Below are 12,485 nucleotides of genomic sequence, written 5' to 3' on the forward strand. Positions count from 1 at the left end.
AGGTTAAATTCATCCATACATTGTTTTTCGATAGCATGCTTCTGAACTGAGACAATAGCAAATGAATGTAAATCTTTGCAAATGAATGGTCGCACGCTTGCCGTAGGGCACTGCAAGCCGTGGTGGCTAAGGAAAATGTTCTTAGTTTTTGACGTTTCGTGGCTTTTTTGTTTACGATTTGGATTTAAAAAAGTCGTCAGCTCCAACATTAAAAAAAATCGGCAGCTTATCATGAGTGGTTGGATTTAATTCAAAATGGGGGGGTTGTGGTTATGCGTGCGTGTGCTGTTTTATAACTTGATGGTGGCTTAGTGGCTCACCTCATGGAGTTCCTTCTGGGATTCCACAAGAATTCCATCCGGACTCCCCTCGTGGTTTTCTTCTGGGGTTCCGTAAGCTCTTAATGAAATTCTTCCGGAAGTTTATTTAGGATTCCTTCAGAAGTTCCCTCTGGGGTTTTCCCAGGAGTTTTTTTTTCTGAGACTCCTTAAGAGGTTCCGCCTGGGGTTCAGTCAAAAGCTCTTGCCCCGAGATTCTTCCAGAGATTCCTGGATTTCTGTTGAAATTATTTTCGAGATTCCTTCAGCATTACTCCTTCTAGGATTACCGTAGTAATTTTTCCTGAAACTATTCCAGGTATTTCTTCCGTGGTTTCTCCACAAACTTATTCTACAATTCCTCTAGGAGGGAGCTATAACTAAGTTGCTTTTTCCTGTGTTTATTCAAGAAAATCCTACAGAAACTACATGAGGAATTCCAAAAACAAAATACGCCAAAAAGTTCATAATGAACTCCAGGAGGATTTCCATTACAAACATCTGAAAGAATTCCAGAAGAGTCTGCAGGGATTCCTGACGGAACTCTTAGTAGAAACCAAAAAAAAAAAAAAGACCCTAGATGGTTCCAGGAAAAAAAATCTCAAAGAAATCCCGGAATCAGTTTCTGAAAGAATTCCTAGAAGAAGCTCTAAGAGGAGTCCCGGAAGAAGTTCCTGAAAAGTAATTTCTGACAGTGACCCAGAAGAATTTCCGAAAGAATCCCGGAAAAATTCCAGAAAGATTACCTGGTCAAATTATTGTAAGAATTCCAGAAGGAATTACTTGAATCAGAAGTAGCTCGCGAAAAAAAAAACGGAAAAAGTTCTTGGAGGGAGCTCGGAAAAGCTTTTAAAGGAATACTGAATGAAGTTCTTGTCAGAGATCTTGTAGGGTTTCTGGAAGGGTTTCAGAAGGAATTCCTGAAGAATTCCCAGAAGATACTTCGGGAAGAATCTCGTATGAAATTCCAGGAATAAATCCTTACGGAATGCTGTAAGGAGTTTTTGAAGGAATCTCGGTAAGAATTTCTGATACAATTTCCGAAAGAACTCCTAGAGAAATTTTGGGTGAAGTTGCTAGAATTTCCAGGAATACCATCTGGAAGCCCAAAAAAAATAAATCCAGAGACATCACTAAAGAAACTTTTCGGAGAATCTCGGTCCTCGGATGACATTCCTGGAGGATTCCCGGGACTTCTTGAGAAATTCTTGAAGAAATCTCTTGAAGTCCGAAAGTAAACAAAAAGGTCACACAATACCAAACACTTAGAAAAAAAAATCTTTAGCAACCGTGGCTTGCATTGTCCTATAGGCTGTACCAATTCAATTGTTTCTGGGTGAACCCGAATTGTGGGATTCGGGGAAAGACATTTCGCTTCCTCGCTTGCTTTAGGGTTTTCTTCAAGATTCAAGTTTATTTCAGTTCCGAAATTCCACTAAGTGTTGGTTCCGAGATTTTCCGAGATTTCTCCAAGAATTCTTTCTGGGATTCCTTAGGGATTCTTTCAGGAGTTTCTTCTGCGATTCCTAATGAGATTTTAGGGTCTCTTTCAGAGATTCCTTCCGAAACTTCACCAAGAATTTCTTCTGTAATACCACAGACAAACAGACATACTACTCAAATCGAAATCATCGCACGATTTAACGGTCATTTTGAAAATATAGTGTGATTCGGACTGTGCTCGCAAATGTCATGGTGGCGCTGCTGTGCCACCGTCACCTCTCAATTTTGGAGAGAAATGAACGCGACGCCGATCAATGTTTACATAAAATGACTCAATCATGAACCTTCATTCATGTTTTATGAATGGATGACGCCTCGGGGGAGTCGGCACCTGCAAAATTGTAACATCGGGCCGAGGGAAACAACACCTGCAAATGAATGCTTCGGATTGAGCATTATAGAGGGTGCTAGTGAGATGCCAAATGATGTTTTTGAAGCCATTTTCTTCTAAGTAATATGTCTGTTTGTCTGTGGTAATACTTTGATTTGATTTGATTTGCATAAACCAAATTGCTCTGCAAAACGACATCAACTCAATCATAAACCCGCCATAAGACCAAAGGGCCCATCCCAAGATGCTCTTGGAGAGTTGTTTTTAAATTTCTCTCAAAACTTGTTGTCCTCTAGGTGAAACGTCTCAGGGTGAAACGGCCGCTATGAAATGAACAGATAGCGCCACCGTACCCGAGCTGGAGCGAATAACTGACACATAACTGCAGCATACCAAAGTCAGGTATCATACCTAGACTAGGTATTGGTAGGTTTTCCTGGTACTGAAAATAACTTACTTTGGTATTGTGCAGGTATTAATAAAATACCTCAACCAGTTATTGGTTTGGTTTTGAGGACTGCATTAGGTATTATTCAATTATGGAAAAATCACTCCTTGTATGGAAAAAGCGTCGATTATTATTTAGGTATTGCCATACCTGATGTCATTATTTACGTGTTATGCACAGAATACCCACCAGTTATTATTTTAGGTATTTTACCTCTTATGCAGGGCTGCTTAATACCTCATTTAGGTTGTTGGTATTCTGTTTTCCATACCTGAGTTAGTTATTCATCAGCTATTTTCTCCTGCTCGGGTGTTTGACATAATTCCACGGCTGTCACAATGCTAATGCCCATATACGGTAGCGCCTTTGTTTACATGCGGCGAATGATAGAAAAGTTTGCTTCATTGATCCATTATTAACTCTGTCAGGTCTAGCAGTAATTTCGAGCTTACGCAGAATCGTAAAGAAGGTCACCTATAGCTGTCAGCTGTGCAAGACTCGCAAAGCACGTCCTTGCAATCCACCGATGGCGGTACTTCCTCCAGCTCGCTTGGCGAATAATGTCCGTCCGTTCAGCTATGTTGACCTGGATTATTTGGGCCATTCCTAACAAAAGTAGGACGTTCAAACGTGAAAAGGTGGATCGCCCTCTTCACATGCCTCACCGTACGAGCTGTGCACCTTGAGATAGCGTATAGCTTATCAACGGCCTCTTGCATATCTTGTACCTATACGACGCTTCATCGGTCGCCGAGGACCGCCGATAGAAAGCGACAACGGAACAAACTTCCAGGGGGTGGAAAGCATATTGCGAGTGCAGATCGATACGGAATTGACAACGACGTTCACCAACTCCTGGAGCTCCACATATGGGAGGTGCTTGGGAGAGGTTGGTAAAGTCTGTGAAGGCGGCTATGAAGGATGCCTATGCAGAGGGGAAGTTGAGCGATGAGGGATTGCAAACGATGGTTGTTGAAGCAGAGAGCATTGTAAATTCGAGGCCTCTGATATGCTTGCCGTTAGACTCTGAGGAGTCGGAAGCTTTGACTCCCAATCATTTCCTTTTGGGGACCTCTAGTGGCGCTAAGCAAAGTAGTGTAGGCATCGAGGATTCGCAAATCGCCTACATGACACGTGGGGAGTAATACAGAGTCAGCTGAACAAGTTTTGGCAACGCTTTCTGGTCGAGTATCTATCAGTCATAAGAAGACAGCCGAAATGGTTCAACGAAACTAGACCATTGCAGGTTGGCGACCTTGTTCTCGTCGTAGACGCCGGCGCTCGGCGATGTGAGTGGATACGAGGCAAGGTTACGCAGATCTTCGAAGGAGCAGATGGTCAAATTCGCCAAGCACTTGTACAAACTCGCCAGGGAAGCTTCCGAAGACCAACGACTAGGTTGGCTGTACTCGACGTAGGTGGACAAGGTGCTACCTCAGGACTCGAAGGGGAGCACCGGGGGAGACTGTTACCGGTACCGTCGAGATGGGCACCCTATCCCAAACCGTTCAATCACATCAGTGACAAACCGTCACTATTGATATGACATCAAGGGAAGGGGTAAAAACAAAACGAAAACTACAGAGACAGAACGTGAATTTTGCTACTCATGCTATTTCTTATTATAGATAACTATTCTACCTTTTTTTTTTTTTTTTCCTTCTAAACCATAGGGGGATAATCTGCTCAACAGACACCCTAACAGAAGGTTAGGGTAGTGTAGGTCTGACAGGCCGTCTTCTACAACAAAAGTAAAATCCAGGACTACTCTCTCCTCGTACCCACTAAACCATTCCTATGGTCGCCAAACCCTACGTCTCTCCGGAACCACCAAGAAGGTATTGCTTCAGAGAGGGGCTAGTGCACATCGCACCCACAAGGTTAGCTGCGTAGCCTGCAGCAACGAACATCGATGACTCGCTTTGGAGAGTCCATCACGGTAGCATGCTGGCGCTTAGCCAGTTTCCCGAGTGGTCCTCGCCACTCCCTTTGTCCTCGGAAGGCGGGCAGAGTCAACCCCGCCCGCGCCCTACTGCTGAGCGGACATCAAGAACTGATGCCCACATGCAACCCGATCTGACCTGCCCGCAAAGGAAGGGTATCACTACCCTTCAGGCCCTATCAGATGCATCCGTAGGTTGCTGACGGCAGGGTCTCCACCTGCCCCGACCCTTGCCGGGGACCCCTTTCCAACCGCGGGCTTGGATCCAACCCAGTAGACCGACGCCACGACAGCACCGCTACCGGGACTTCCTCTCCGCGGCCACTTAATCGTTGTAAGGGTCGATCTCGACCGCAGGGCACCGGTATGACCTACGAAGCCGACTCCGAACCGCTGGACCACCTCTTGTACTGCATCTGGACTAGCCATTCTCCGAGTCCACGCGCCACCTCCTCTGTAGCTCCCAGACGATGTGGGTAATAGCCGTTGAAACGGCGTTCCAGCCAAACTCATCCCTACACATCCTCTGGAGCAAGTTGTCCGGAGTTGTGTCCTCCCCGCATGTGGCAAGCATGCGGTCACGCATTGTGCGAAAACGCGGGCACACGAACAAAACGTGTTCCGCCGTTTCCTCTAAACCATTGCACACTGGGCATTCGGGAGAATCCGCATGCCCGAAACGGTGTAGATACTGTCGGAAGCAACCATGACCTGTAAGGACCTGTGTCAGGTGGAAAGTGACTTCCCCATGGCGCCTATTAATCCAACTATCTACCCTCGGTATCAACCTATAGGTCCACCTTCCTTTGGTGGAACTGTCCCACGCGCGCTGCCATTTGACCATAGAGGCCATCCTGACAGTCCTGCGTATGCCTCTTGTGCCGCGCATTTCGAAGCACTCCATGTCCTCACTGATAAGAATGCTGATAGGCACTAGTAATCCTACATTATAGAGATCTGCGGAGGCGGCCATTGTGAGCCAATCGTGCAGAGAGAACTGTCAAAGTGTGAGCCAAATGAACATGCTTATCGTTCGTAGGAAGGCGTCGTTTGAACGGTATTGCAATCGGAACTAAATAAATTAAAATTATATATTTTTAATATCGAGAAATTGGCAGCATATGTATGTTTAGTAAAAAGATAAACAAATATTAATTCTGCTTTCAAAAGCTCATGCTTATGACGACACTTTTGTTGCTGCACTTGTCGAAAAAACTTCCATTGCTGCTTCTTGCTTCACTTCTACCGATATGATGAGCGTAACACTTTTGCAATAAATTTCAGATTTTTTTTATTGCTCCGCTATTTCAACATTTTGAAAAAAAAAAAATTCTACCTTAATTAGAATATGTAAACAAAACAACTTGAACCACAACGAAGTCACGCACAAAGTTTGAACATCTAGCTTTGTAGCAAGTGTTGGCAGCTGTTGTAAACAAAACAAACAGCGTTGCCGAATCGACGTATGTAACTTCCGCTCATCTCTATGTAGAGGATTTCTAATAGGCACCATACCAGTAATGACGCAGAGAGCGTCGTGTGACACGGTACGGTACGCGCTCGCAACCCTCAGGCACATAAGCCTGTAAGTACTTTCCAGCTTCCGTCGGTAGCATTTAGTACTTAGCGCGGTGCCCCACGCCGGGCCGCCATACCTAAGTATGGATGTAGCAACACTAGCCAGAAGCTTGCGCTTACTGGCGTACACCGCAGAGCTATTGGACATCATCCGGGACAGTGCCACAATAGCTGTGGAGGCTCTTTTACAGGCATAATCGACGTGGCTACCGAAGGTAAGCTTATCGTCGATCATCACGCCCAAGTGTTTGACGGAGCGCTTTGACAGGATAGTACAGTCTCCTACACTGATCTCCGTCTGCTGCTCCGACTTCAGGTTGTTAACAACCGTCACCTCTGTCTTGTGGTGAGCCAGCTCCAGTTTCCTGGACCGCATCCACGCCTCCACAACTTTGATCGAGTGGTTGGTAGTCAACTTTACCTCCTCGATCGTTTCACCGTAGACTTCGAGCGTAATATCGTCGGCAAATCCGACAATCACCACTCCCACTGGATACTCTAACCTCAACACCTCGTCGTACATGACATTCCATAACACCGGACCCAGGATGGAACCTTGCGGGACTCCTGAGGTTATGTGAAAGCACTTCCGACCCACCTCCGTGTCGTAGACTAGTACACGATTCTGAAAGTAACTTCCGAGAATCTTGTACAGGTACTCCGGTATCCCCAGACGCAAGAGCGCATCGGCAATAGCAGACCAGCTGGCGCTATTAAACGCATTCCTTACATCCAGAGTCACTACCGCGCAAAAGCGAATTCCCCTCCTCTTAGGCTCGAGTGCTTTCTCGGCGGTTTTTGTAACCGACAAGATAGCGTCTACGGTGGACCTCCCCTTCCGGAAGCCGTACTGGTTACTCGAAAGACCATTTTCGCCCTCGGTGAACCGCAACATTCTATTGAGGATGATCTTTTCGAGCACCTTCCCCGCCGTGTCAATCAATCATATTGGTCTATATGCCGACGGGTCTCCGGGTGGTTTCCCCGCCTTTGGCAATAGTACCAGGCTCTGCCTCTTCCAATCTTCTGGGAAAACTCCCTCGTCCAGGCATTTCTGCATAGCAGACCTGAACATCTCGGGAGCCTCTGCAATAGCTACTTTTAAGGCCAAGTTCGGAACTCCGTCCGGACCTGGGGCCTTACCTACGCTAAGGGACTTAGCTATCCCCGCAAGTTCCACATCGGTGACCCTCTCCTCATCGCCAGCCCCAGTCCCCGGCTGTCCTACGAAAGGAGGCCAAGGACTAGGATCATGACGCGGAAAAAGTCCTCCAATGATCCCCTCCAACATCTCTGGAGATTGCTCTGTAGGAGCCATCACACCTCTCGTCTTGGCCAAAACGATCCTGTAGGCGTCACCCCACGGGTTCGTATTGGCACTCTGACAGAGACCCTCAAAGCAGGCCTTTTTGCTTGCTCTTATCTCGGTCTTAAGCGCGGCTTTTGCAGCGGCGAACACCACCCGCCGTTCGTTTCGCTCTTCCTCTGATCGTGCTCGCTGCATCCGCCGCCTAGCCCGTAGGCAGGCGCGGCGCAGGTCCGCAATCGCGTCGGTCCACCAGTAAGCCGGTGGCCTCCCATTTCTAGGGTGGACTCGCCTAGGCATGGTCGCATCACACGCACGTGAGAGCACCGCTACCAGCTCGTCGCCGTCTAAACCGATTAAGTTTCGCTCACGGCGGAGCGCTTCCCTAAATACCCCTTCGTCGAAGTATGATGTCTTCCACCTGCGAGGGCTTGGCCTTGGCCTAGCCGCCTCTTCTTCTATCCGCTGTCTGCTGTTATTGTAGTCGATACTGTAGCGAACCGCCAGGTGGTCGCTGTGAGTGTAGCCATCATCTACTCTCCAGTTCGAACTACTTGTTAGGCCAGGACTACAAAAGGTCACGTCAATAATTGACTCCGCTCCGTTTCGACTAAAGGTACTCTTGGTACCGACATTAGCCAAGTCGACATCTAAGATGGCCAGTGTTTCTAGCAGGATCTGACCCCGCTGGTTCGTGAAACGGCTTCCCCATTCCACGGCCCAGGCATTAAAGTCGCCCGCTATTACCACCGGCCTTCGCCCTGTGAGCACGGTCGTTAAGCGGTCCAGCATTTGCGTGAACTGCTCGATCGGCCACCGCGGAGGCGCATAACAGCTACAGAAGAAGACCCCGTTTACTTTGGCGACCACGAAGCCCTCATAGGTAGTAGACACCAACTCCTGAACGGGGTATTTACCCGTCGTCCATATCGCCGCCATTTTTCTGGTCCCATCCGCGACCCAGTTGCCGTTGCCGGCGGGTACTCGGTATGGGTCCGAAATGATGGCGATATCCGTCTCCCACTCAGAAACTGCCTGACAAAGCAGTTGCTGAGCCGCATCACAGTGGTTCAGGTTCAGCTGCGTTACCTGCACTGTGATTTGTTGCTCACTGCGGCTTTCTTAAAGGCCGGGCACCCTGGACCACCCATCGCATGTCTGTTTTTCGAGGTTTTCCCGGTACAGATCATGCAGATGGGCGGACTCGTGCAGCTTTGGGCCTTATGACCTTCAGCGCCGCATCGCCTACACAGTTTGCGCCTGTCGGGGCCTTTGCAGTCCCACGACTTGTGTCCTGGTTCCAGACACCTGAAGCAAACCTCAGGTGGCTCGTGGAATGTCAGGTGACATACACACCAGCCCACCTTAATACTCCCTACTTTAACGGACTTTTTAACGTCCGCCACAGGTAGCTGAACCAGAGCTATCTGTGTCCCTGCTGGCCCCTTCCGCAGCCTGACGGCTGTGGCGGCCACCTGAACATCGCACTGTTGCCGCAGTGCCGTGACGAGCTCTTCCGCTTCGGTGATCTCGTCTAGGTCTTTGACCTTCAGAGTCGCCTCATGCGTAAGAGCCCTCACCTCCACTCCATCACCAAGGACCTCTTCTGCCAGCCTCTTGTAGGCGGCGCCCTTGTGATCCTTCTCGCGCTTAAGCTCCAGGATCATTTCGCCCGTACGAGTACGTCTGATACTGCGTACGTCGGCTCCAAGACCCTCGAGCTTGGCGTCGCACCTCATCGCCTTCAAGACGTCCGAGTATTTCGACTGTTCGGTCTTGATGACGATAGCGTCACCTTTTTCGCGCCTGGCACCTGCCTTCCTACGCCTTGGCTTGGCGACCTGCACTTCTGCCTGCGGATTCCCCTTCTTCTTCCTCTTCCGCTCTACCTTTGTCCAAGGAGGGTCCTCTCCTTGGATCGCCCTGCTCTGTGGCTGCTGAGGGCCCACCATTGGTCGCAACCCCTTGTTCCCATCATTCCGGGACGGGCCGGCCTTTTCAGGCCCACCCTTCCCAGCTTTCCGGGAACCCTGGCTGGGGTCCGACTTTCCAGCGTTACCACCGGCTTTCGGGGTTATTATACGCCTGGCCTTGCGGGCGCCGCCAGACAGCTCCTCACCTGACGGCTGCCTCGCCCGCTTCTGCGAATGCTTGTCGCTTTTGTCGCGAGCATTCGCTTCTACTCTCTTCGGACTACCCGCGAAGGAGAAGGCCTCCGTTTGTGTAAACTTAGACGCTTTCTCCTTTGCGGGTTCCGCCGCTGCTGCAGCCAGCAACGCAACCGCGTGCTCCTGCTTGGCATTGTCGATCGACGCCCTAAGTCGAAGCAAGGCCGTTTTCAGGTCCTTGCTTATATTCGACTTAGTGGACGCAAAGTCGATGATTTTGCCAAGCTGCTGCTCAGCCACCTCTATTGCGGACCGTCCTTTGGATCCTCGGTTGACGGCCCTCAACAACCACGCTCCGTCCATAACCTCCACCGGCTGGCTTGCCGGGAAGTGGACTGGAGCACCCACGCTTGAGCTGCGTACGCAACTCCCAGCGCCTATCTCCTCACTTCTCCTTGTCGGAGATCTCATCAACCCGCTTCTTGCGAAGGGGTTGATCCCACCACTACTACCTGCTACACTTGATTTCTGTATTGGTTTGTTACTCATATTTTATTCCCACGAGTCGCACGAGAAAGAATGTCCACCACGCCAGAGCTCTGCATTAACGCGGTAAGGGACAGCTTACTGTGGGGGGTGCCCAGGTGCCCCACAGGCTCCGTTAAAGATCGAGCATCTTTTTCACCCCCTCGATCACTCATTCCTCGGCACGGGTCGCTTGACACCTTGAATTGGGGTTAGTAGTCCTATTCTTAGCCGGCAACTACGCGGCTGACTCGCAAGCGGGGGGTGCGTCAGGCCCCAGGACATCCGTCCCTGCTGCCCCAAACTATTCTACCTTAAAATTACGTATTTGTGCTTAAGACTAGTGTTGTTTCCAGCTTACAAACTAGTGAAGGTAAAAATATTAAATTACATGCAAAAACTATACACTAAATGTTAAAATTATCTACACTAATTAGGCACCTAAAACTAACCTGAAACCGATATGGACAGTGCAATAGAAGAGTTCAGAAGTATAAGGGATACTGAAAAGTAAGACAATCAGTAATATTAATGAAACATTGAACTAAAACTAACTATATTTACAGTTTTGAAGCGATAATAAATTAGCTTCGAACAACAGTGGTCGCCCTTTCTTTCCTGTCGCAACAATCATCATTTCAGATGTGTATATCGTATGGCAGGCAGCACGAAGATACTCTATTCCCCAAGAAAGTCAAGAAAATTACCTCTACGAAAAGATCCTGGACCGACCAGGAAATGAACCCGTCACCCTTAGCATGGTCTTATTGACTACCCGTGCGTTTGGCAACACCTTTATTGAAAAATGTAAATTGAAATACCTTAAGAAATCCCACAAAAAATGGAGTTATTCTATTAATGTCATCAAAAATTTAAAACAAATTTTGCCTTTTGACGTGTTATTTTTATTGAACTACCTAAATCAACAATAATAAATAGTTTTCTCCTAGGTATACGCAGTTCTATCTAAGCATAACATTGAACTTTTTCTCTAGCCACCTCCTAATGCTACATATCGCATAACATTGCCTCTTCTACTAAAAAGGCGGATACGGCACTCGTGATTCACCTGCATACAAATAGCAATTATACATTATTCCTATGCCCCGTTGCACTTCAAATGTTCGTATTTAATTTAAATTTAATTTAACTCCACTAGACGTGGTGATTATAATAATCTCTTTAATGTTTTGTGCTGTTGTTCGGCTGAAAATGACTTCCTTCTCCGGTTTTACCACAGCTTCGCACCGACCCATGGGTCCGGTCCGTACGGTGCGGCCACGACGGGCGTGTGGACCGGGACGGGCACCGCTTTGGGGACGGCCACCGGCACCGGTGCCGGAACGGGTATTCCTACGTGTTTCACCACCGGAACGGGGACGGGTTGGGCCACCGGAACCGGATAGGGACGATCCACGGGAACCGGGTAGGGTCGGTCAACGGGAACGGCAAACGGTTTCGGAACAGCCACCGGGTAGGGGCGGTCCACCGGGATGGGGACGTGCACCTGGAATTGGGGGAATATAATAGAAATTAGGATTAGTCTAGTCAATTTGAAAATATACAATTGGAACAATTAAAAGAATACCACGTGGTCTCACCAACTCACCACTGTTGGTACGTTAGAAGTTATATCAACCATCCCAAACTTGTGATTGAAAGTGAGGTTCCATGTTGCGAAAAATTTCATCTACATGGGGAATCACCCCATTCCCATTTCCACAGTCCCGAAATGAAAGTGTGGTTGAAACTGAATTGTCCGTCCAATCCCGTGTATTAAATATTGTGGTTCAATAAACAACGGTCGATGAAATATTTGGGGTGAATCCCAAACCCAATTCACGGTGATACGGATCAACAGTGGCTACACTTCACAGGTTGCCTCACTAAAAAAATGTTTTTGTTTCTCATTTTACTGAGTTGAAAACATGATTGAAAATGTATTGAAGTATTACAATATTAATAATGTATTACTTTAGTAAGTTTGGTCATTACTTACGAAAAATATATTTTTGATGCTTTTAGAGCTCTTTAAATTGTAAAACAATTAGTTTTAGACAGTGGCGTAGCGCATTTTCTTAACATTTGAAATGTTTATATCAACTTTTGTGCCATCAATTTAGCTCTTTTTGAAGTTAATTGTTCACAATGTGCAAAGAATCAATCTTCTAAACAACTTCTCCGAAGACAGTAAACGAAAATTACTCTGTTTTTACGTGTTATTCAATATATTAACTTCAAAAACTCTGTCCTTTAAAAGGGCGCTTGGGTTAATCAAGAAAATAGCTATTCTTCCTGTAACACGAAAGCCCCGTTTAAAGTCTGGTGTGATGACTCCAGTGTACCAGACCTGAATCAATAGAATATGAATTACATCATACCTGAATCACTTCAATTGAAATGATGCAGATCTGAATTTGTGGATTA

At 47.5% G+C, this 12,485-nt stretch overlaps 1 protein-coding gene across 1 annotated transcript in view; it reads right to left on the reverse strand.

The window, feature by feature from the left end:
- Positions 1–11,197: 11,197 nt before the first annotated feature.
- LOC109418389 (BCL-6 corepressor-like protein 1) overlaps positions 11,198–12,485 on the reverse strand; it is a 56,147-nt gene continuing 54,859 nt past the window's right edge. Inside the window, exon 3 of the mRNA XM_019692568.3 lies at positions 11,198–11,565. Within this exon, the coding sequence (XP_019548113.3) occupies positions 11,290–11,565 (276 nt within the window). The 3' untranslated portion in view covers positions 11,198–11,289. The remainder of the gene's footprint in view (positions 11,566–12,485) is intronic.

The sequence above is a fragment of the Aedes albopictus genome, chromosome 3 (genome assembly GCF_035046485.1).
Source record: "Aedes albopictus strain Foshan chromosome 3, AalbF5, whole genome shotgun sequence".
Classification (NCBI taxonomy): Eukaryota; Metazoa; Arthropoda; class Insecta; order Diptera; family Culicidae; genus Aedes; species Aedes albopictus.